Genomic DNA, 21,105 nt, shown 5'->3' with positions numbered 1-21,105 from the left:
ATAAAATGCTGGGAGGCATAAAAAGAAACCACTAGGCAAGAGAGACCTGAGACCCGTGAGATGCTGAGCAGACCTCAGGCGAGGAGGCCGGCAGCCCCGGCGCGGCTGTGACCCCCAGGGATCGACGAAGGCGAGCCCGCACCGCCCCTGCGTTCACGTCCGAGTTTCAGGCAGGTTGAACAGCTGCCGGCAGGCAGCTCACGGAAGCCGTCTGCGGTCCTCCTGAGGTCAGGCCGACCCCCAGGCCTCTGGGAGAAACGGTGGAGCCACGTGACACCCGGGGCGGAACCTGACTCCAAGACAAACCCCCAGCGTGGGTCAGCAGGGAGCCGTCCGAGTCCCGGGCTAAGATCATGCGTTTGCCAAACTGGGAGAATCAAGACAGATGAGTGAGAAACACACCTGACTGTAATTGAAGCTTACAGTCATTAAAAAGGGCCCCCAAGTGATGCGGAGCAGCCAACGAGGTTATAAGAGTCACCCTTTTGCAACCACGAGGTAATAACTGATTCAGGCAAGATGCGTTAATGGGTCTGGAAACCACTGGGCGAAAGGCTGATGGGGAACCATTTATTTATTAATCATGAAGAGATGTGGGATGCTTGTAATGGAAATCTCACCTCAACTTCAACAAAGGATCAAACTGAGCCCAAAGCAACACCGGTCCCACCGGCACTGTGGGCTACTGATGGCTGGAAAGGGAGATGCCTCACCACCCACTCAGGGTTCCTGCCGAAGGGTCTGTTCCAAGCAACATAACAGAGACACGCTGACTGATTTAGACTGAGAACAGTCTAGACTAAATATGCCAATATCATGAAAGTTGGGGAAAAAAAAAAAAGGCAGAGGGTCTCTTCCACATCAAAGGAGACTTAAGAGATGTGACTACACCTCTTAAGTGAATGCACCTCTCAAGGCCTGAATGGGTTCTGGCTCAGAGGCAGTTATGAAGGTGGGGCTGGAGGTGTGAAAATGGACTGTGCGTCAGCCAGCACTCACCGATGCCAGTTCTGAGGTGTGAAAACGGCAGCCTGCGATGGCACACATGTCCTTGTCCTAAGGAGATACCGACCGACACCCACAGAGGGAGGATGACGTCTGCAGCCCAATGTCAACATTGGTGAAATGAAGAAAAGGGCAAATATTCATTCTTTTACATAAGCTGCTCAAGTTCAAGTAAAACAATTTCTTAAAGGAGAAAACCATCCAGAAGAGTGATACGCTACTTTTCATTCAGAAAAAATATGCCTGAGGGACGAGTTTTAACGTCAGCCCGTGAGCTGTCTCAGGCGCCTACCTTGGCAGTTGAGTGGAGCACAAACTCAGAAGGTACCGTGAACCTCTTCAAAGTTAAATCTGCAACATCAGCAATGCTGTCAGCAAGTACCACAGGCCTTATGAGGCTACAGTGAGGACTTTAACATACAGAAAGTGTTGATTCCCACCCCCTTGCCCCAACCCTAATAAACCAAGAAGTCACTTCAGTCAAAGCGCAGAGCTCACGGAAGCCTGAGACTTCACAGGCCCTGAGTGGTGTGTTCACCTCTCAGACCGTCTCCTTTGTTGAGCCAACAGGAGTCCGCTTCCCACAGGCCTTTCAGTGAACGACATCTAAAGGGCATCACTTCCACCTGAACAGGACGGGTCAGCGGCCGTGGAGGTGGATGCGACAGCTCCAGGGGCCGGGAACAAGGCCCAAGGGCGAGGCCTGGCCTTGGGTGTTTTGGTGTAGCTTCTGCGGGGAGACTGCAAGCTTTTTAAGTTGCTAATATCACTAGCAAGAGATATTCATGCACGCAGCCTTAACGCATCCTTGTTTTTAAATCACCGACAGGTGCTCCTGTGCTACCACAGGAGGCAAGTTCAACCAACCTTCTTTGGCAGAGGGGCGTCAGGAACCCCGTGAAAGCCCCCAGGAGGAGCCCCTGCTCACAAGGACTTCAGCCAGGGCGTCTTCAGTGGTCTCAGGGGAGGGCTGGGGGCTCGTCTCTCAACGCGGCTTGTTGACGTGCTGGACGGGTGATTCACTGATTCACATGGTAACTTCCTGTCTCTCTAACACGGAATGTAAGCTTCATGGGGGTAGCGGCAGGGACAGGATCTATCTTATTTATTATCATTTATTGCTGTATCCCAGTGTCTGGAACAGTGTCTAGTACATAAACAGTTGCAGAAATAACGCACAAAGATTGAACCGTTTTTAGAGCACTCTTCTGCACACCTAGTCTGGCTTTACACTGAAACAACAGCAAACCCTATAACACACACACCCCACATGCCCAATACCATCGGAAGCACTTCTCTGCATTAACTCAATGAACCCTCAACGGCCTTACTGAGCAGGTACGGCCGTCACTCCCATCGTGACTGAGGACACGGGCACAGACGGCGGCCAAGTGACCTGCCCAAGGGCAGCGGCTGGCCCGGGTCTTGCTGCGGACGGCGTGGCTGTGGGTCACAGCGGTGCCTCCCGCCAGGTCTGAGGGCTGGCCTCGCTGCCTGATGCACAGACCCCAGGGCTAATCCTCCCGCAGGTGGACAGACTTCCGGAGCCTTCAAACGCATCTTTTCCCAAGCCAGACATCCCAGAGCCTCCAGCTGCGTAGCACACGCCATGGAGCCGGTGCTCTGACACTGGGTCCCCCTCTTTGGGTTTGGTACAGCTGGTCCCTAAAAGGTCGAGTCCAGCCATGGATGCCACCAGCCCTGGGGGTGAGACCGAGCCTTGCAAAGTCACCATTTGACTTGAGCAAGCTTCCTCTTTGGAAAAGCGAGCTGATAAGTCCTCCTTCCTGGCAATATCCGCCACCGTTGGGTCCAACTCCCTTGGGCAGGGCCCTGGCACGCACGTTGTCCTCGGGACTCATCAGCGCTCACGGGCACAGTGACTGCAGCTTTACGGGAGTGCACTGCACCGGCCTGGCAGGCAGCCGGCCGGTGTCTGCACTGGGATGGTCTGCCTCTTCAGCTGGATTTCACGTGGTGACACTGACTCAATTCTGTCTCCTGCTGCACAGCTCCTCCTTGCTCAGAAAAAAATCCTCATAGAAACAATTTATAGCACATCAAAATATTGACAGGAGCCTTAAGCCTTAATGTCTGAAGATAGCTGCAGGCATGACTTATCACAGAGGCTCCACTGTTTAGAACCCGGCAATTAGGCAGTATTGACAGATGCAAACGCATTATTGATGTCAGTTAGAGAAGCGTGAGACTGATGAGGCTCCCAAAGCTCTGACATGGGCAGTTAGAGCAATGCCTGTCAATATACCTCAAAGCCCCGGAGGGCCGGGAATGCGGGCGGCCAGGAAACAGAGGCCCTCCCACACTGGCCGCGAGGCCACTTCAACTCAGACGCACTCGGGAGGGTCCGACTGGAAGGACATCGAGGCCGTGCGCACGAATGAAGGCTTGGGCGCGCACACAGGGGAGGCGCGCGCACAGGGGAGGCGTGCACGAACGAAGGCTTGGGCACATGCACGGGGGAGGCGTGCACGAATGAAGCCTTGGGTGCGCGCACGGAGGAGGTGCGCGCACGGAGGAGGCGCGCTCGAATGAAGCCTTGGGTGCGCGCACGGAGGAGGCGCACACGAATGAAGCCTTGGGCGCGCACACGGAGAAGCTGCGCGCACGGACGAGGCGCGCACATGGTGGGCCCGCAGCCGCGCCGCCTGCGCGGCCAGGATCTGACACCAAACCGGGACGTGTCCCCGGGCCGCGGGCACTGGGGTGTCTCCCACGGGTGGGGACACCGTGCCGCTGCTCTGGCTCTAGCTGGATCCTCTCGTCCCGGCAGAGGGGGTCGCTTCCGTCTCTCTGACAGAGCAACCCGTCAACAGGGGGGCGGCCGGCCACCAGGGAGAGGGGCCCCTGCCAGCGGCCACGTCGCCGCCTAACGGCTCTCTAAACTGCCCAGCAGAGGACAAGCACGGTCGCTGGCCTAGAGGGAAACATGGGCTCCTCATGGACAGCTGCAGACAATGCAGGCACTAACCACTATACGATCATGGCAAGAAAAACACGGACAGCTACAGGGACAGCTGCAAACTTTAAACAACAGCTGAGAGTTACTGAAAACGCGCGTGCTGAGCCTGCTCAGCGGAGACAGAGTGGGATCAGAGCCAGAGACAAGATTTGTGCTCTCTTCCAGTCTCCCCTCCTCACCCCATTGCGAGGTCTGTCGAGTCCAGTAAAGAATGTCTCCCTGGTGACGAAGCATCTGCAGTCTGTCATCTGCGTGAAGGGCGGCTTGTGTCACAGCTCATGGGTCCCCAAAAGCCGCCATGATCCACACCACGTCCCTGCTATTGCTGGCTGTTAAAAGCGTCTGTGAAGTGTAGCCAAGGGCTTTTCTGGACTTGGCCCCGAGGCCGCAGCTGACAGTGGGAACCACCGTTACATAACTCAGGCAGGCCACCAGCCACGGCCCACGTCAACGCGACAGGCTGCCTCTGACACCTGGCGGCCAAGCTGTTTCAAGTCAATTCAGTAAACGCAGAGGGTCAGTGACAAACCTCACCTTGCTCAAAATCCAACATTCACAGGTACACTTCTGGGATCTAACTATCACTATCAATTATTTTCAAACTCAGAAAACATCACGCGTGGAAGGGGGCCTCACGCCCCTGCACGCCCACGGGAGGAAGCTGGCCTCGACGGCCGTCTGCAGTGTACAGGGTCGGGGCAGGCTGGCCCGTGTGCAGTGACGGGTGGGCACTGAGCTCCGAGTGCGCATCCCCATCTGTGCAGGAGACCCTGGGACACGCTCGGCTGAGTGCAGATCCACACTGCGAAGGAAGCTCCACTCCAACCCCGACGAGGCGTGTTACAGAGAGCAGTCACAGAAGGAGCTCCTGTGCTGTCAGCATCTGGGAAAGCGAGTCACCCAATTCCTCGCCTTTTCCAGACGAAGCCCAGCGGCTCGTGGACTTGCTGGTGATGCTGCCTCGGGTTTTGACAGACTAGAAAGGCAATGCCAAAGAATGCTCAAACTACACACAATTGCAGTGGTCTCACACGCTAGTAAAGTAATGCTCAAAATTCTCAAGCCAGGCTTCAATAGTACCTGAGCCGAGAACTTCCAGATGTTTGAGTGGGTTTTAGAAAAGGCAGAGGAACCAGAGATCAAATCGCCAACATTCGTTGGATTACTGAAAAAGCAAGAGAGTTCCAGAAAAACATCTACTTCTGCTTTATTGACTATGCCAAAGCCTTTGACTGTGTGGATCACAATAAACTCTGGAAAATTCCAAAAGGGAAATACAGGACCACCTGACCTGCCTCTTGAGAAATCTGTATGCAGGTCAGGAAGCAATAGTTAGAACTGAACATGGAACAACAGACTGGTTCCAAATAGGAAAAGGAGTGTGTCAAGGCTGTATATTGTCACCCTGCTTATTTAACTTATGTGCAGAGTACATCATGTGAAATGCTGGGCTGGATGAAGCACAAGCTGGAATCAAGACTGCCGGGAGAAATATCAATAACCTCAGATATGCAGATGACATCATCCTTATGGCAGAAAGTGAAGAAGAACTAAAGAGCCTCTTGACAAAAGTGAAAGAGGAGAGTGAAAAAGTTGGCTTAAAACTCAACATTCAGAAAACGTAAGATCATGGCATCTGGTCCCATCACTTCATGGCAAATAGATGGGGAAACAGTGGAAACAGTGACAGACTTTATTTTCTTGGGCTCCAAAATCACTGCAGATGGTGACTGCAGCCATGAAATTAAAAGATGCTTGCTCCTTGGAGGAAAAGTTATGACCAACCTCACAGCATATTAAAAAGCAGAGACATTACTTTGCCAGCAAAGGTCTAGTCAAGGCTATGGTTTTTCCATTAGTCACGTATGGATGTGAGAGTTGGACTATAAAGAAAGCTGAGTGCCGAAGAATTGATGCTTTTGAACTGTGGTGTTGGAGAAGACTCTTGAGAGGCCCTTGGACAATAGGGAGATCCAACCAGTCCATCCTAAAGGAGATCAGTCCTGGATGTTCATTGGAAGGACTGATGCTGAAGCTGAAACTCCCAATACTCTGGCCACCCGATGTGAAGAACTGACTTATTGGAATAAACCCTGATGCTGGGAAAGGCTGAAGGTGGGAGGAGAAGGGGATGAAAGAGGATGAGATGGTTAGATGGCATCACCGACTCAATGGACATGAGTCTGAATAAACTCCGGGAGTTGGTGATGGACAGGGAGGCCTGGCGTACTGCAGTCCATGGAGTTGCAGAGTTGGACACGACTGAGCGATTGAACTGAACTGAAGGAGAGTCTATGCGACTTCGGGGGGGGGGTGGTTTTTACAGCATTAAGGAGGCGAGATGGGGGGGGTGAGAAGAGAAGCACTTGTTAGGCTCTATGAAGTGGACATGCTTGAAGAAAAAGAAGCTATGTAAAAGACTGATTTAAATGCACACCAGCATTATTGAATAAAGCTAAGATTATTACAGGGCCCCACTTCAGAGAATTTTTAGAGCCTTTCAATTATTTATAACTGAGCAATCTGTGAAATGACAGCCTTAATTACCAGGTTTGGGGACGAGAAAGCATGTCTGACACATCCCTTGGTTCTGGTATTTCAAATACACAGCAGGGACAAGACTAGCCTTCACTTACGAATGGTGTTCCTTGGGCTTCAGAAGACACAGTGAATGATGATCAAGTCTTAAGAGTGATTTAATTCCCTTACGGAGGATAGAGGGGCGTTGAAAAGCGTCAGGATTTGAATTCAGGTGCCTTTTGCGCGAAGCCTCTCCTCTTCCCTGTGACTCCTAGCTGTGTCTGAGTGAAGCGGCAGACACCTGACTGTGTGTGATCATTGGTGAAACCGCCCTTCACACACATGCAGGTAAAACCCACGAAAGGCAGATACCCAGCGCTGAGACGAGGACCAGCTCTCACACGCGCGCTGGGCTGGGTCGTCAGCTCGCCGGCGCCCAGAGCACCTGGGACAGAAACCCAGAGTGACGCACGCGGGCCCCCTCTGTCCCTTGCTCAGCGAGGGGGCAGCGTGCCCTGTGGGCTTGGGGGGAGCCTGGGCGCGAGCACGGCGCGGAGGGACGATGACCGAGCAAGGACTGCGGGCGGGAGGCCGGCAGGACAGCCGCTTGGGAAAGCCCGACGGGGCTGCGGGCCCAGACCCGAGAGCAGGCGCGCTCTCACACAAGGTGGCCGACCTCCACCCTGCCCGACGGGGGCTCTGTGCTGCTCTTCCCTTTCTAAGGCAGACAGCTGAGAGAGTTTTCTGAGCAGTGAGCAAGACCAGCCCTGAGGGATACGCTGTTCATGAGGGGGACCGCTGCCTTCCTGGGGGGTTCTGAGAACCAACAGGAGGAACACGCTCCGGCTGCCTCCTCCCACCTCCGGGGGAGGTAAGGCCAGCCCGCGTGGCTCCTCTTCTGAGAACTGCCCGAGCAGCCGTGGGCTGTCCTCCTCTGACTCTGTGTCCCGGGAGAACCATCCACACGCCCCGTCTGAACCTCCGCATCGAACGCGGGAGGGCAAGTGTCTTTCTCACAAGGCTGCTGCTGGGCATTCACAGTGCTTGTGTGAGACACGGCGTCGGGGTCCAGGGAGGCGTGATGGACCCACGCTGGTGACGAGCACCCACCACCGCCACCTTCACTGATGAAGCCAGCCCCTCACAGACGCAGGGCCCAAGGCAGCCCTCTGCCCCGCCCAGGCCCCACAGTCGGTATCGTCAGAGCTGGGATGAGCCGCCCGCCTCCTGCCTGTGAGGTCAGGGCCCAAGGCAGCCCTCTGCCCCGCCCAGGCCCCACAGGCGGTATCGTCAGAGCTGGGATGAGCCGCCCGCCTCCTGCCTGTGAGGCAGGTGTCCTTTCTGCTCTGGAGTTCTCAGTGTCTGCTCCCACTTAAGCTGCTTCACAACAAAACAGCTTCTTGAGGAGTTCAAGCCTGAGGAGGCCTGGCCGCCCAGACTAGGAGACTCATTGGCTAGATGAGACGGGAGAAGGACAGACACCAAGATAAAAATTCCCGAAGGAAACTCTTGCCAGTTTTCTCCAAACAGAGCTGCTGTGTGAGCTCTTGAGTTCACACGGGCCTGTGTGCAGAAAGCCACTACTGTACGTCACAAGGCAGGGGTGGGACAGGCTTCCTCTAGACGGATCTGGAGTCTTGCTCTGTGCGCGTCAACCCTGGAGGAGTGAAGCGAGTTAATGACTGATCTCCAACTGAGAGGCATTTGTTCCAGAAGAAGCCGGCTGTGGGGAAACACTATGGCCCCAGACTTGAGGCATTTCTAGAAAAAGCAGAGAGGACACTGGTTTAAATTCTTGCATGAAGTCTTTTTTTTTTTTTTTTTTTAACTGCAGAGGAACTATATACTGAATAGGGTGAAAAAATAAATGGCATACATGGGCTGAACTATGAAACTAAACAAGCCTCTCACTGCTCTGCTTTCTGAAACATTCTCAGGAGGCTGGGGAACCTTTTATCCCTACAGAAACAGTTCACCTATCCAAAGACACAGGTTCCACTTAGGAGGCAATTCTGGTCATTGTATATAAGTTCATGTGGACTTCTGGAGGACTTATTCAAATCCAGGACAGAGTATATAAATCTCCGTTGCCTCTGACTGCTTCACTGTTATTTTTTTAAATATGAGATTGAGCTTTTGAGCTCATCTTGGTTGATCTACAGAAGCACAGGGTGAAGTCCTCCTGGGCTCCCCTATAATCTCCATGCTCTGTTCCATGAAATGAGTGAACAGACCGTATCTCAAACGGAAAGAACTGGCTTCCCTTCAGAAGGTCAAAGTCAGAAAGGACTTCTGTGAGGTTCTGATGGACCTCTTAATTCCACCCCAACTCTGCCTCTAAAAAACTTACAATATCAATTCCTAATTATATGGCACAGAATGGGCTCTTGATAAATAGGGAAGAAATGGGCCTGGAACTGCAAAAGTGCAGTGTGTGTGTGATTTGCCTGGCAGAGTGGGATCAAAGTCCCCGAGACGTCAGCCAGGGAGCAGGGAGGGGTCAATCAAACAGAAAGTAGCATCAACCCTAAGGCGGAGCCTGGGGGAGCACTCCCATCCTTCTCCAGCCTGTGGGTGATCGCCTTACTGCTCTTCACCTGCTGCTGCCACTTTCATTGAAGGAAAACGTTCTCCTCGAAAATATGTTTTAGTACCAGTGACACAAAGGAAGGCTAGCAGCTGAGATGCAGGCAACACTAATAAAACAATCCAGCTTTTTTTTTTTTACTTTCTCTGCAGCAGAAAGCTCAGGCTAGGAGAAGGTTTTGGAATTTATGACGGCGCAAATACAGGGCCGGCCTTCAGCTTTGCTCGCCTGGAACCGAAACTCCGGAGAGTTAAGGTCCTGGTGGGAAGCGGCCGAGGAAAGTTGCGCACACAGTAACTTCCCTGAAATGCGTCAGCAGCTTCTGCAAATACTCAAAAAGGGGACAGATACTGATGTGAAATGTTGAACCACGCCATTTCAGAACTGGAAGGAGCCTTGGAGCTACAGTGTGATCCTTTAATTTTATAGACGAGGAATTGAAGGCTTGAAGTTCAAGGTCCAACGGACTTACATTTCCCACCCTCAAATGTCAGTCAGTGTCTAAAACACTTCATTTTATTTTTCTCAATTAAGAAACATTGATGATTGGTTATAAAATTCTTCTTTAGGAGAAGAGAGAATTTTTAAATTCTCTCTTGATTTTTGAAAAAAATCATGAAGTTACCATCTTGACTAATTTTAAGTGTGTATCAACAATTCAGTAGTGTTCAGTACATTCACATTGTTATAAAACACATCTGTAGGACTTTTTTACCCTGAAAACCTGAGACGACACCCATGTACACACTGACTCCCCTTTCCGCTCCCCCAGCCCCTGGCTGCCACCACCACCTTCCCCCGTCTCTGCACCTGACCCCGCGGGGAGCCTCATACCAGGGCGATCAGGCAGTGCTGGTCCTTCTGGGAAGCTGGGTCGCTTCTGCCCCTTGGACACTGTGAATGATGTGTAACTCCTTCCGTGTAGTTTAAATGTCCCTAATCTACAGATGACTTTCCTCTCCTCCATCAAAACGACTGCCAAGTAAACTTTAGCGGTTCCCCTGAGACTACCAGAACAGTGCTTCAGCTAAAAGTGAGCCAGAGGACAGGGAAAGTGCAGACTGCTTTCCCCACAAGACCTGTGGGTAAAACGCCCACCCTCTCAGGCTGTCTGCAGGATGACGTGCGGGTTCACAAGCAGGCTGCCGCCCGTGACATCAGCCCCCTTCCTGGCATCTGCAATGGTTGTGCACGGTGTCCACCCTGAGTCACGTATGACGGCAGGGTCACAGTTCTGGGTCCGACACAGCCACTATTTCAGCTGCTTCATTAAAGAACAGCTGACATGGTGTGGAATCTTGTTATCACTTAAAAAAAGCTGACAATAATGGTATAACTCCAACACCTTGTTATCCAGAATTAGAAGACACGATATCCTGCTGACCTTCTCAGGGTGTAACTGCAGCCTACAGCTAACAGTGTACGTCCCCATCTAAACACGTAAGGGACGCAAACCCTGCTGGGCTGGGTACATGAATATCGCATCGCTGGCGCAGTGGCAAACATCCTGTGGAGGTTACGTCCGGTGCTCACTCGCCAGCCTACACGCTTGAGGCGCTGGGACCCTGTCAGCCCCTCGGCCCTGGGCCCAGCAGAGCGGCAGGGTCCTTCCCAGGGGACCCGCTGACGCACAGCGCACAGCTGGACGTACCCCCAAGCCTGGCACAGACATGTCAGTCTTCAGCAGGTTTGAACAAAAAGGGGCTGCACACTTAGAATTCAGCTGGACCCCCTGAAGCCATCACTGTGACTCGCACGCTGAGGGAGATCTCGTCCGAGAACAGAAACACGGGCGCGGGGCCTGCTCAGGAGTGAGGCGGGAGGGGCTCCTGCTGCCGTTTCTCCCAGAGGCAAGGGCTATCAGGCCAGGGAGGCAGCCGTTTCAGAATGCTGGCGAAATGCTCTCTCTGTGATTTCTCACCATCTCTGTGAGCGACCCAGGCTGGGCACCGCCCTCCCTGCAGGTTACGGGGTATAGCAAACAGCCTTACAAAAGAAGGGTGCTTACAATCCTAAGGGCGTGACAAATGCGGACCTCTAAGCTGGGGGTGATGACAGTCTCATAAATGCCTTATACAGAGGGATCAGAACGAATACTTAGTCAGAACAGCAAAATGGAGAAAAGAACAAAGATGAAAGCAGAGTCTGGTTGACGCTCTTGCTTCTCTGTCTCACGTGAACCACCCAGATCTGTTATGTCTCGGGCAGAACGTCCTCCATCACTTCTCCACGGCCCGGACTGTGAGAGCCACATGCCCGGGCCCCGTGCTCCGCTGACTTCCGTGCACCCTCCCGGCACAGCTGGCACCCACGCGAAGGGCCTCTCCCACTTTTCTGACCCCACCTGGGAAGTGGACAGGGAAGCCAGGTTTGGCAGGGGCTGGTCCGGAACCTGGTTTCAGCAGAGGAAGAACTCACATGAGCTGCCAGGCTCAAGCTGTCTTTACGAAACCATTCTATCTGGAAACAGAGTTTATAGAAAAGTGGGCAGATGTCTCTGCTGTTATGGGGCACAAGAGGATGCAGGCAGCTGGAGAGAGAGGGGAGCCTGGTGTTAGGCGGAGAGGTGGTGGAGAGAGGAGAGCCTGGGGTTGGGGGGGGAGATGATGGAGAGGGGAGCCTGGGGTTGGGGGGAAGGTGGTGGAGAGGGGGGCCCTGGGGTTAGCGGGGGAGGTGGTGGAGAGGGGGGCCTGGGGTTAGCGGGGGAGGTGGTGGGGAGGGGGGCCTGGGGTTAGCGGGGGAGGTGGTGGGGAGGGGGGCCTGGGGTTAGGGGGGGAGGTGGTGGAGAGAGGGGCCCTGGGGTTAGCGGGGGAGGTGGTGGAGAGGGGGGCCTGGGGTTAGCGGGGGAGGTGGTGGGAGGGGGGCCTGGGGTTAAGGGGGGAGGTGGTGGAGAGAGGGGCCCTGGGGTTAAGGGGGGAGGTGGTAGAGAGAGGGGCACTGGGGTTAAGGGGGAGGTGGTGGAGAGCGGAGCCTGGGGTTAGCGGGGGAGGTGGTAGAGAGAGGGGCCCTGGGGTTAGCGGGGGAGGTGGTGGAGAGGGGGGCCTGGGGTTAGCGGGGGAGGTGGTAGAGAGAGGGGCCCTGGGGTTAGCGGGGGAGGTGGTGGAGAGGGGCCCTGGGGTTAAGGGGGGAGGTGGTGGAGAGCGGAGCCTGGGGTTAAGGGGGGAGGTGGTGGAGATGGGGGCCTGGGGTTAGCGGGGGAGGTGGTGGAGAGGGGGGGCCAGGGGTTAAGGGGGGAGGTGGTGGAGAGAGGGGCCCTGGGGTTAAGGGGGAGGTGGTGGAGAGAGGGGCACTGGGGTTAAGGGGGAGGTGGTGGAGAGAGGGGCACTGGGGTTAAGGGGGGAGGTGGTGGAGAGCGGATCCTGGGGTTAAGGGGGGAGGTGGTGGAGAGAGGGGCACTGGGGTTAAGGGGGGAGGTGGTGGAGAGAGGGGCCTGGGGTTAAAGGGGGAGGTGGTAGAGAGAGGGGCACTGGGGTTAAGGGGGGGAGGTGGTGGAGAGGGGGCCTGGGGTTAAGGGGGGAGGTGGTGGAGAGGGGGGCCTGGGGTTAAGGGGGGAGGTGGTAGAGAGAGGGGCACTGGGGTTAAGGGGGGAGGTGGTGGAGAGAGGGGCACTGGGGTTAAGGGGGGGAGGTGGTGGAGAGGGGGCCTGGGGTTAAGGGGGGAGGTGGTGGAGAGGGGGGCCTGGGGTTAAGGGGGGAGGTGGTAGAGAGAGGGGCACTGGGGTTAAGGGGGGAGGTGGTGGAGAGAGGGGCCTGGGGTTAAAGGGGGAGGTGGTAGAGAGAGGGGCACTGGGGTTAAGGGGAGAGATGGTGGAGAGAGATACCTGGGGTTGGCAGGGGGTGGTCCACAACAGCGTGTCCACAACAAAGACGGCGCGGCCGGCCAGCTCCCGTCCGTGGGCCGCAGTTACGGACAGTGAGGAAAGCAGCCCACGTGCTCGCGGAGGGCAGCGCGCCCTGCACGTGCTTCCCGCGGTGAGTCGCCCGCGCCGTGGTGAAGGCCGGTGTGCGCTGCTGGTGCTGCTGGAATCCCTGGGGGCCATGTGAAGACTAAAGGTCTTGGCCCCTGATGGGCAAGGTCTCTGAGGACAGGCTGGGCCAGGACGACGCAGTCCTTAAATGTCTGGGGAACAAAACTGGGGGAGGACTTGAAAGTATCTTTATCCTGACATTTCTCCGGACGCAGGAGCTCACGTCCTGAAACTGCGGAGTTTGCCCTCAGGAATGGAGACCTGAGTGCATGTCTGGCGGGCACCCCCTGAGACAGGGCAGCCAGCCTTCCCGCACCTTGGATTCTCTGCGCCTAGACAACCAGAAGCAATCTTTCCTCGGAGACTTCTGTAAAACTGCAGAATCTCACTGTGCGACTGGGCCGTCAGCAGCGTCACAGCCGGGCCCCTCTGCGAGGACAGGGGGCAGCAGGCGGGGCCGCGTCCAGAGGATGCTCGGGCCTGAGAGCTGCCTCACCGCGGTGTGTGCCTGGCGGCCGGAGAGGCGGCCGCGGGCTCTCATCCGGGGCAATGCTGCTGAGACGGAGGAGCGGCCCGGGGGACGGTCTCCGAGGGCGAGCGCCCGCGGAGGCAGACGTGACGGGGTCACTGCGGCTGAGGTGACGCCTCCGGTCGCCGGATCCCCTCCCTCCTCCCGCGGACCATCCGCGCGACCCAGGCGGGCTCAGGGCGGCACACACCCCGGACCGAGGGCACGGCCTGGACCTCCTGACTGACCCGCGTGCAGGCGCTGTGACGCGCCGGCGGCCGTCGGGGGCGTCACGCGTCATTGCCCGCTGACTGACTCTGACGCAAGCCATCGCAGTGAGGCCGGCGTGGCAAGGGGAGCCCAGCTCCGGGAGGTCTGGGGAGGCTGTTCCACGCGAGGCGGACTCGGGCTCCAGGACGGTCAGGCCGGGGCGGGGGCAGCGCGGGGTCCCCGGGATGCTGTGGCGGGGGAGCCGGGCCGGCCCACGGAGCCCCCAGAGGTTTCCAGCAGGCACGTCACCGGCTCAGACTTTCTAGAAAGCTCAGCCTGCAGCCCCTGGGGAACAGAGCGCAGGGGGCAGGCGGGGAGGTGGGCCGCAGCGATCACACAGCAGGGCGGAGACTGACCGAGGCCGTTTCATTGACGGCCTCAAGGCCAAGGTCAGCCTGGCCAGCTCAGCCTGAGGCGGCTCCGAGAGTCGCGGCCATCTCATCAGGTAGCTGCGGTCAATGTGACGCTGGGATCGGCACAGTCCTGACGCGGCAGGGAGGCCCCCGCTGCTCTGGCGGGTACACAGAAGCCGTGTGCCCGGAAGCGGGCTGCACGCCCCCGCGCCCCCATCAAGAAAGGCGCGCCTGGCAGGCTGTCCTGGGGAGGGCCGGCCCGCGGCCCAGGGTTTGAAACTGGTTTGTGCGGATTCACTGGCCATGTCTGGTGAGAGCCAGTCTATCCAGTTTTTAAAAAAAATAAAACATTTCAAACTGAGAAGTGACACAGACAATTATATAACAGAAGAAATGGTGGCAAGATTGCGTACAGGTCCCTTTTTTCACCAGATCCTACTCTGAGCAACTTTACAGTAAAAGAGGAAACCAGTCTGTTTTGGAGGTGCTTGCCAACCTCTGTGTGGGAAAATGCCAAAAACTGCATCTTCTTGAAATTTATGCAAAATAAACATGCAGGCTGCTTGTTCTCCCAAGTTCAGGTAATAAAGGATCCTATAAAACTCCCCCATTGATGCCTGGCGCAGGCCATCCTTCTAGAGTTTTCAAAAGGGCAACTCACTTCTCTGCCACTATTGGCATCCTTGGAAATCTGCAGACCAGTTTCTTTTTCTGACGATCCTATTATCTCTTCATGCCTTTAGTTAAAGATCATTTCTTAGAAATGGCCGAGTTATTCTACTCCTAGATAACTGCAGAACTCAAGAAGAGCTGTCAGAATCTGAAAGGTTATTATAGAAGGGATTGTTCTATGATGCAGGCAACATAACAAGACTATTAACTTTGACATAAGATGAAAACGAGCTTTTAATACTGCTTCTTTTATGAAGCAGTGGTTTATGGTTTCGAGTCAAGCATGAAGAAGGGTCAGACATATAAATATATATCCCGATACACATGTCACAAGTCATGATATGACATCATGTCAGCCACGCTGGGATCTCCTGATGACGCTGAAGGAGCCCCTCTAACACACTCATGGGCCTTTGGAAAATGTAAGGGTGTCCTTCCGCAGCTAAACAAACTCCCTGCGAGGACGAGCGATAAACAAGGGGAGGCAAAGCGGAGCTTGTGGTGTGACCAGTGCTGAATTAGAGAAAAAGAGCGGAAAGGAGGACTTTTCAGAGGGTGAGAAAACCAGCGGGCAGCAGGCTGCTCCGCCTTTGGCGCCCTGATTAACTCTCCAGAGACAAGGACACGTCGCCCCACCCGGAGGCCAGGCTGCGGCGAGGCCCCGTCCACCTCGCGAGAAGAGCAGAGCTAGAGGCCAAGGCGACGGCCGGCTCTTCTGCAAGAGCAAACAAAACCCTCTCCGGGTCCTTGTGGGGTCGGGGCAACGCAGCCACACTTCACACCTGCAGACACACTGCGACGCGGCGACAAAAGTCAGGCTCATCACCAGCAACGGCGTCCTCAGGAAAAGGGCGGCACCGTCTGGAGCTATGATCTTACAACACCGGGAAAAGTAGAATATATTTACACTCTTTGACATACGTCCACATATCAATGTGCAATGCATCTAACAAAGAGACGAAATTTTAACAAGGTTTCCCACACTTAAAGCACCATCATCTAGTAACGGGTGGGAACCCAGCTTCCCCAGAGGACCTGTGCCCTGGGAATTCGGATAGCTGGCACTTCCTTCGCGCACCCCTTGAATGAGTGACAGGACAGCTCATCTCTGTCCACATGAGCAAGAGGAAGAGTCTCATGATCCTGGGTGTGACTCACAAACACCAAAGCTGTGACATCCAATCACGGGGGACGTGTGAAAGCTTAACGCCCTTGGCCGTCTTACCTGCCGACGGATTATGCCCAGGTCTCTTTTGGCTTTATTCACCAGGGCTTGAATTTCTACGGGATCCTTCACATTCTTGTTTTCTCTGAAGGCATCTCTTATCCTCCTGATGGCGTAAGTTCTAAATGAACACAGGGAAAAAGAGGAAAAGGTGTCAGTGTGTCTGAAACAATGCTTTTAAATGAATTCACAAGAGTTTCCCTAGGAATCAGCTGTCTGCTGCGCCCCTGGAAGAATCCCCTTTGCTCGCTGCTCTGGGCACAGGCCCATCCATTCCTCTCCTGGGAGGACTGAGCAAACAGGCTTAGGGAGGTGATCTGGACAAGTCACATGGGGCTCCAGACAACGCTCCTCAGGTGACGGGCTCCTCAGAGCCGTTCACGTCTGGCTTCCCTCCATTAACACGGACAACTGACCCTCAACGCGTAGAGACAAGCCAGGACTGAGGTGCAGCCAGGTGCCGTACATGTAGGCACGCGGGTGCCGAGACAGTGACGGATGCCGCCCTGGGGTCAGCTCTCCAACCTCGCCCCGCCCTCTGTTTCCTCCTCCTGTGGATGGCAACACGCATGGTTCATACTGGGATCCCGCCGCAGCTGAGAGTGGAGATGACGCCAAGATGCTTTACAGTCCATGCACAGTAAGCGTGGACAAACTGGACTGAGTAGGTAGTTTAAGTGATAGTGGAAGACAATGTCTCAAAATTGGTAACAATATATTGAGAGGGTTCATGGAGATTTAATAACCAGATGACCATGTCAAGATATTTACTTATAAAACCCTGAACTCCAAGGTCAGAGGAAAAATACCTCCAGAAAGGACAAAAAAAGAACTTTAAGCTGGTAAAAATGAATGCAACATAGGTAAGTATAACCTCAGATTTCTATTTTCAGAAATCCGCAAAGAAAACAGCTGTTTTCCAGTCATTTGCCAAACTGTATTGAGGGTCCAAAGGGACAAGAAATAACATCTATGACGTATGGTCCATGCACCAGGCACAGGAGACTGTGCTCAGAATGGGATGTGCATTATCCGATTTAACAAGCACACACTACAACTCAGAGGTAATAATAATAATAATAATAATAATAATAATAATAATAATAATAAAATGGCCCAGTAAATGGTAGAACTAGGTTCTGCAAACAGCTGAACAGACTCTGTGCTTTTCAGCTGTACTTGGTATAAGCCAAGCTGCTATTCATTCGCCAAGGCATTTAAAAAACCCAAAAACTGTCTCTGGCATCACAAAGAGTAGAAAGATCATCTCATCTCCCAACGGTACTTCAAGTATTGCTACGAATAGCTCAAGTGCCAAGCAAGCCTTAGGAAAAGTGGCTGAGAGCACTATGAGGGAAAGAGCTATTGACAAGCAGTGAGTGTTAAGTGGGACAGCCGAGCTTCGCTATTTTGAGGAGGAGGACGCTGACCAGTGAGGAGCATGGGAGTGAGGAGGTAAAGTTACCATCAGAAGACGCCGCTCTGGAGCCCAAGGCTCTCAGACTTGGGGGGAAGTGGTAAAGCAAGCCCATGAATGCCCCGCCTGCTGCTTTACCGCCACCACAAGGGTCAAGCGCATTAGCACGGACGGGGTGTCCCTGGTCCTCGATCCCACCCTGTCGAGCACCACGTCCAGGAGGAACCATCGGCTCCTGCCTCAAGGGAAGACCCGGAGTTTCCTGACGGCCGGCCTGCTATTTCTCCACAGGGGGAGTGTCCTTCTTCAGCCTGATTTCTTGGCTAACTCTTCCATGTCCTTAAAGACCTAACTCAGTTAGGAACAAATAAGACAAAAGATTAACATCCTCAGTGAATCGAGTAGAAGGAGAGAAGGACCACAGTCAATGAGTGAGAGGTGTGCACCAATAATTCACAAGGGAGCCTAGAGTGGCTAAACTTAGAGAAGGGTGACATAAATATATGAGGCCTCAGCTGTAATCACAGAAGCGTACATTTAAACAGGGTAGAATCTCGTGTCCATCAAATTAGCAGATTTTTTTTTTTAAAGGGCATGTACAGTTTGATGGTGGGATATGAACTACACTTCCTGTGGAGAGAAGGGCATCATAATCTATAATAATGTTCATAATCCTTTATCCACTAATTCTACTCTTAGTGATCCTGTAGAAATAACAAAGCTGTACACAGAAAGATATTCACTACAGAACTGTTTATAAACATTAAAGATAGAAACCACCTTAATTTAATGTTCAACAACAGAGAAGCGGCTACACAAATTATGACATCATGTAGCTTTTAAAAGAGACGCTTCCAAACCCTGAACGTCACAGGTACCGAGGCCAGAGGTATAGAAGCCTCCCTCCGGCCCCCAACGCTCTGCTCCGTTAGATGCAGGTTCCTGTGAAGTCTCCCGAAGACACTGGGTTCGTAGTAAACCCTCCATGTGTATATTCCTCTTCACAGCGATGGAGCTCTAAGCACACTCTGCACCTTTAATTCCTGAATTAAAATACATCTGGGCAATCACTTCCCATCAGTACAAGCGAGCTGACCCACAGCACAGAGACCCACCATTAGCGGGCCCCTCATGTCCCTGGTGGCTCAGCTGGTAAAGAATCCGCCTGCGATGCGGGAGACCCGAGTTCGCTCCCAGGGCTGGGAAGATCCCCTGGAGTAGGGAAAGGTTAACCATTCCAGTATTTTGGCCTGGAGAATTCGATGGACTGTATAGTCCATGGCGTTGCCAAGTCGGGACACAACAGAGTGACTTTCACTTACTAATGAATGGGTACTTAGTTTTCCATCTTGCTATTACAATCAATGTTCTTCTTTCCTGCAGCATCACGCCCATGTGTGTATATGCGGTCAACTCACAGATATGGAGGTGGTAAGGCAAAAGCCATGTGTATATGTGGCTTTAATAAAATGTCGCCCAAGCTCTCTCTGCAGAGGGACGAGCGCGCGCTCCCACCAGCACTGTGTACGCTTGAGAGGGACGAGGGCGAGCTCCCACCAGAACTGTGTGCACGCTTGCTTCCAGCACCACTGCCAACGCGTGCGGTCAACTTTCTGATCTCTGCCGGCCTGACAGGAGAAAGACGGTCTCCCATCTCACTTTACACTACATTTTGCTTGTTATGAGTGCTGCCGACCAGTTTTTCACACGCTTAAAGGCATTTGTGTCTCTGTTCATATTCTCTGCCTTTTCTTAACTGAGTGATCTTTCTGACTGATTTGTAAGATGGTGTTGAGGAAGCTACCCCTTTGGGATGAGTCGTGAAGTCCTCCCTGGGCCGCCATCTGACTTTACGTTTGTGCGCTGTCAAGTACAAGTGTTTCGTTCCGTCAAGTGTATCACTTTCTATATTACGACTTCTGGTTAAACATCATAGGTACAAGCCTTCTCTATTGTGAGATCACAACAAATACTCACCCAGGTACTCCTGAGAACTTTTTTGGCCTATCTTTTTATGTTTAACTCTTTGATCATTTTGGAATTAATTTTGGTGGAAGCTGTTGAATATGGAATCTAACTTTACCCTCTGATGTTAAGTTTTCTGAAATGAAAGATATTAAGTCTATACTCAGGATGATCTCAATTATGTTAAATACAGAAAAAATATACAGAAAGAGCATGCTCCGAATTACTTTTGATTACTGGAGTTTATGCTTTCTAAATGTTTTGAATAATTTTTTATTTCTGGCTGTGCTGGGTCTTCGCTACTGTGTGAGCTCCTCTGGCTGCAGAAACCAGGCTGCAGTGGATGCGGCTCCAGGCTCTGAGCACAGGCTCAGTCACCCTGTGACACGTGGGATCTCCCCAGGTCAGGGGTGGAGCCCATGTCTCCTGCTTGGCAGGTAGATTCTTTATCACTAAGCCACCAGGGAAGCCTCGCTCTCTAAATTATTATAGTAATTATTATTAATAATTTGAAGTGCTGGTAATTTACCATAATACAGAAAAATCAGAGAAGGTTCAATGTGTGAGAGAAGAGATTGGGAAAGGAAATATATTTAGACAAACACACACCACAGCGGGTCAGACTAAAGCAGTGCCCTGGGGAAAAGCGGAAGCGCGTGTTTGGTATTAACAGATAACAACAAAAGGTTCTACAAGGTTTTTTTAAGGCAATGCTGGGACAACAAGGCAGATATGTCCAGCAGGCTACCAGAAACGTGGCTCTGGATCTCCGGTGAGAAGGTCCGAGCTGGTAATAAACCTGAAAATCCTTGACAAAGAAGAATGAGGCAGGACGGTAGGGGTAGACAAGTCTGCTCTGAGGACAGCCGCAGAACGGGAAGAGAAGCTAGCCTGAGACACAGCCCGGGAGAAATGGTGCCCATATTTAACAGCAGACAAGGCGCCGGCAGGAAAGATGGGGACAAGGAGGCCACTTTACAAGCAGGGAGGGCACAGGAGCGCCACTCGTCCTAGAAAAGGTAAGACGAGGCCTGGGAGGAGCCCCACGGGAGTGAGCGGCTCAGAGGCTGTCGGTAACTTCAGGAGGAACGTGACGGCATGCACCCAGTGAGTACAGAGCAGTGCACGCAGGAAGAAACGCCTGGAGCTTGGGAAACGCGCTTGTGAATAACAACTGGGAGAAGGAAAAAAACGTTGCCACATAATAAGAAAATATTTTTAAAATAATGAAAAAGTCAATGCATACAATCTTTGATATGTAGTCAAAGCCATACTCAGATGAAAATTAATGGCTTACCCAGCTTGACTATTAATAAAGTAAAGCAGAGTTTATTAAATTAGAAATATTTCCTAACACTTTAGAAAGGCAGTAATATCTCATAGGAAAATAAGAGACAAGTTAGTTTAAAAATGTTCCAAACCAATGAAAAGTGGGGGAAAAAAAAACCCCAGTGAAATTAGCTAAGACAATTGAGCTTGTTCTTTTATGTTATGACTTCTGAAGTATACATCAGAAAGCAAAATTATAAGGAAAAAAAGAGTGAGGAGGATTGGAAGCTTGAGCAGACGGGTTTAAAGCAATTATTTCAGAAACGGAGAGCCGGGCAGGCTTCCAGTGTTTGCCGTCCAACAAGGC

At 53.0% G+C, this 21,105-nt stretch overlaps 1 protein-coding gene across 1 annotated transcript in view; it reads right to left on the bottom strand.

Moving 5' to 3' along the window:
• Positions 1–21,105, bottom strand: part of LYRM4 (LYR motif containing 4) — an 86,683-nt gene that overhangs the window by 48,728 nt on the left and 16,850 nt on the right. The window contains exon 2 of the mRNA XM_065913009.1: positions 16,088–16,208. Coding sequence (XP_065769081.1) covers positions 16,088–16,208 — 121 coding nt within the window. The remainder of the gene's footprint in view (positions 1–16,087; positions 16,209–21,105) is intronic.

Source organism: Muntiacus reevesi, chromosome 20 (assembly GCF_963930625.1).
Source record: "Muntiacus reevesi chromosome 20, mMunRee1.1, whole genome shotgun sequence".
NCBI lineage: Eukaryota > Metazoa > Chordata > Mammalia > Artiodactyla > Cervidae > Muntiacus > Muntiacus reevesi.
The sequence above is the reverse complement of the archived record's forward strand: the minus strand, read 5'-3'. Positions and strand labels throughout refer to the sequence as shown.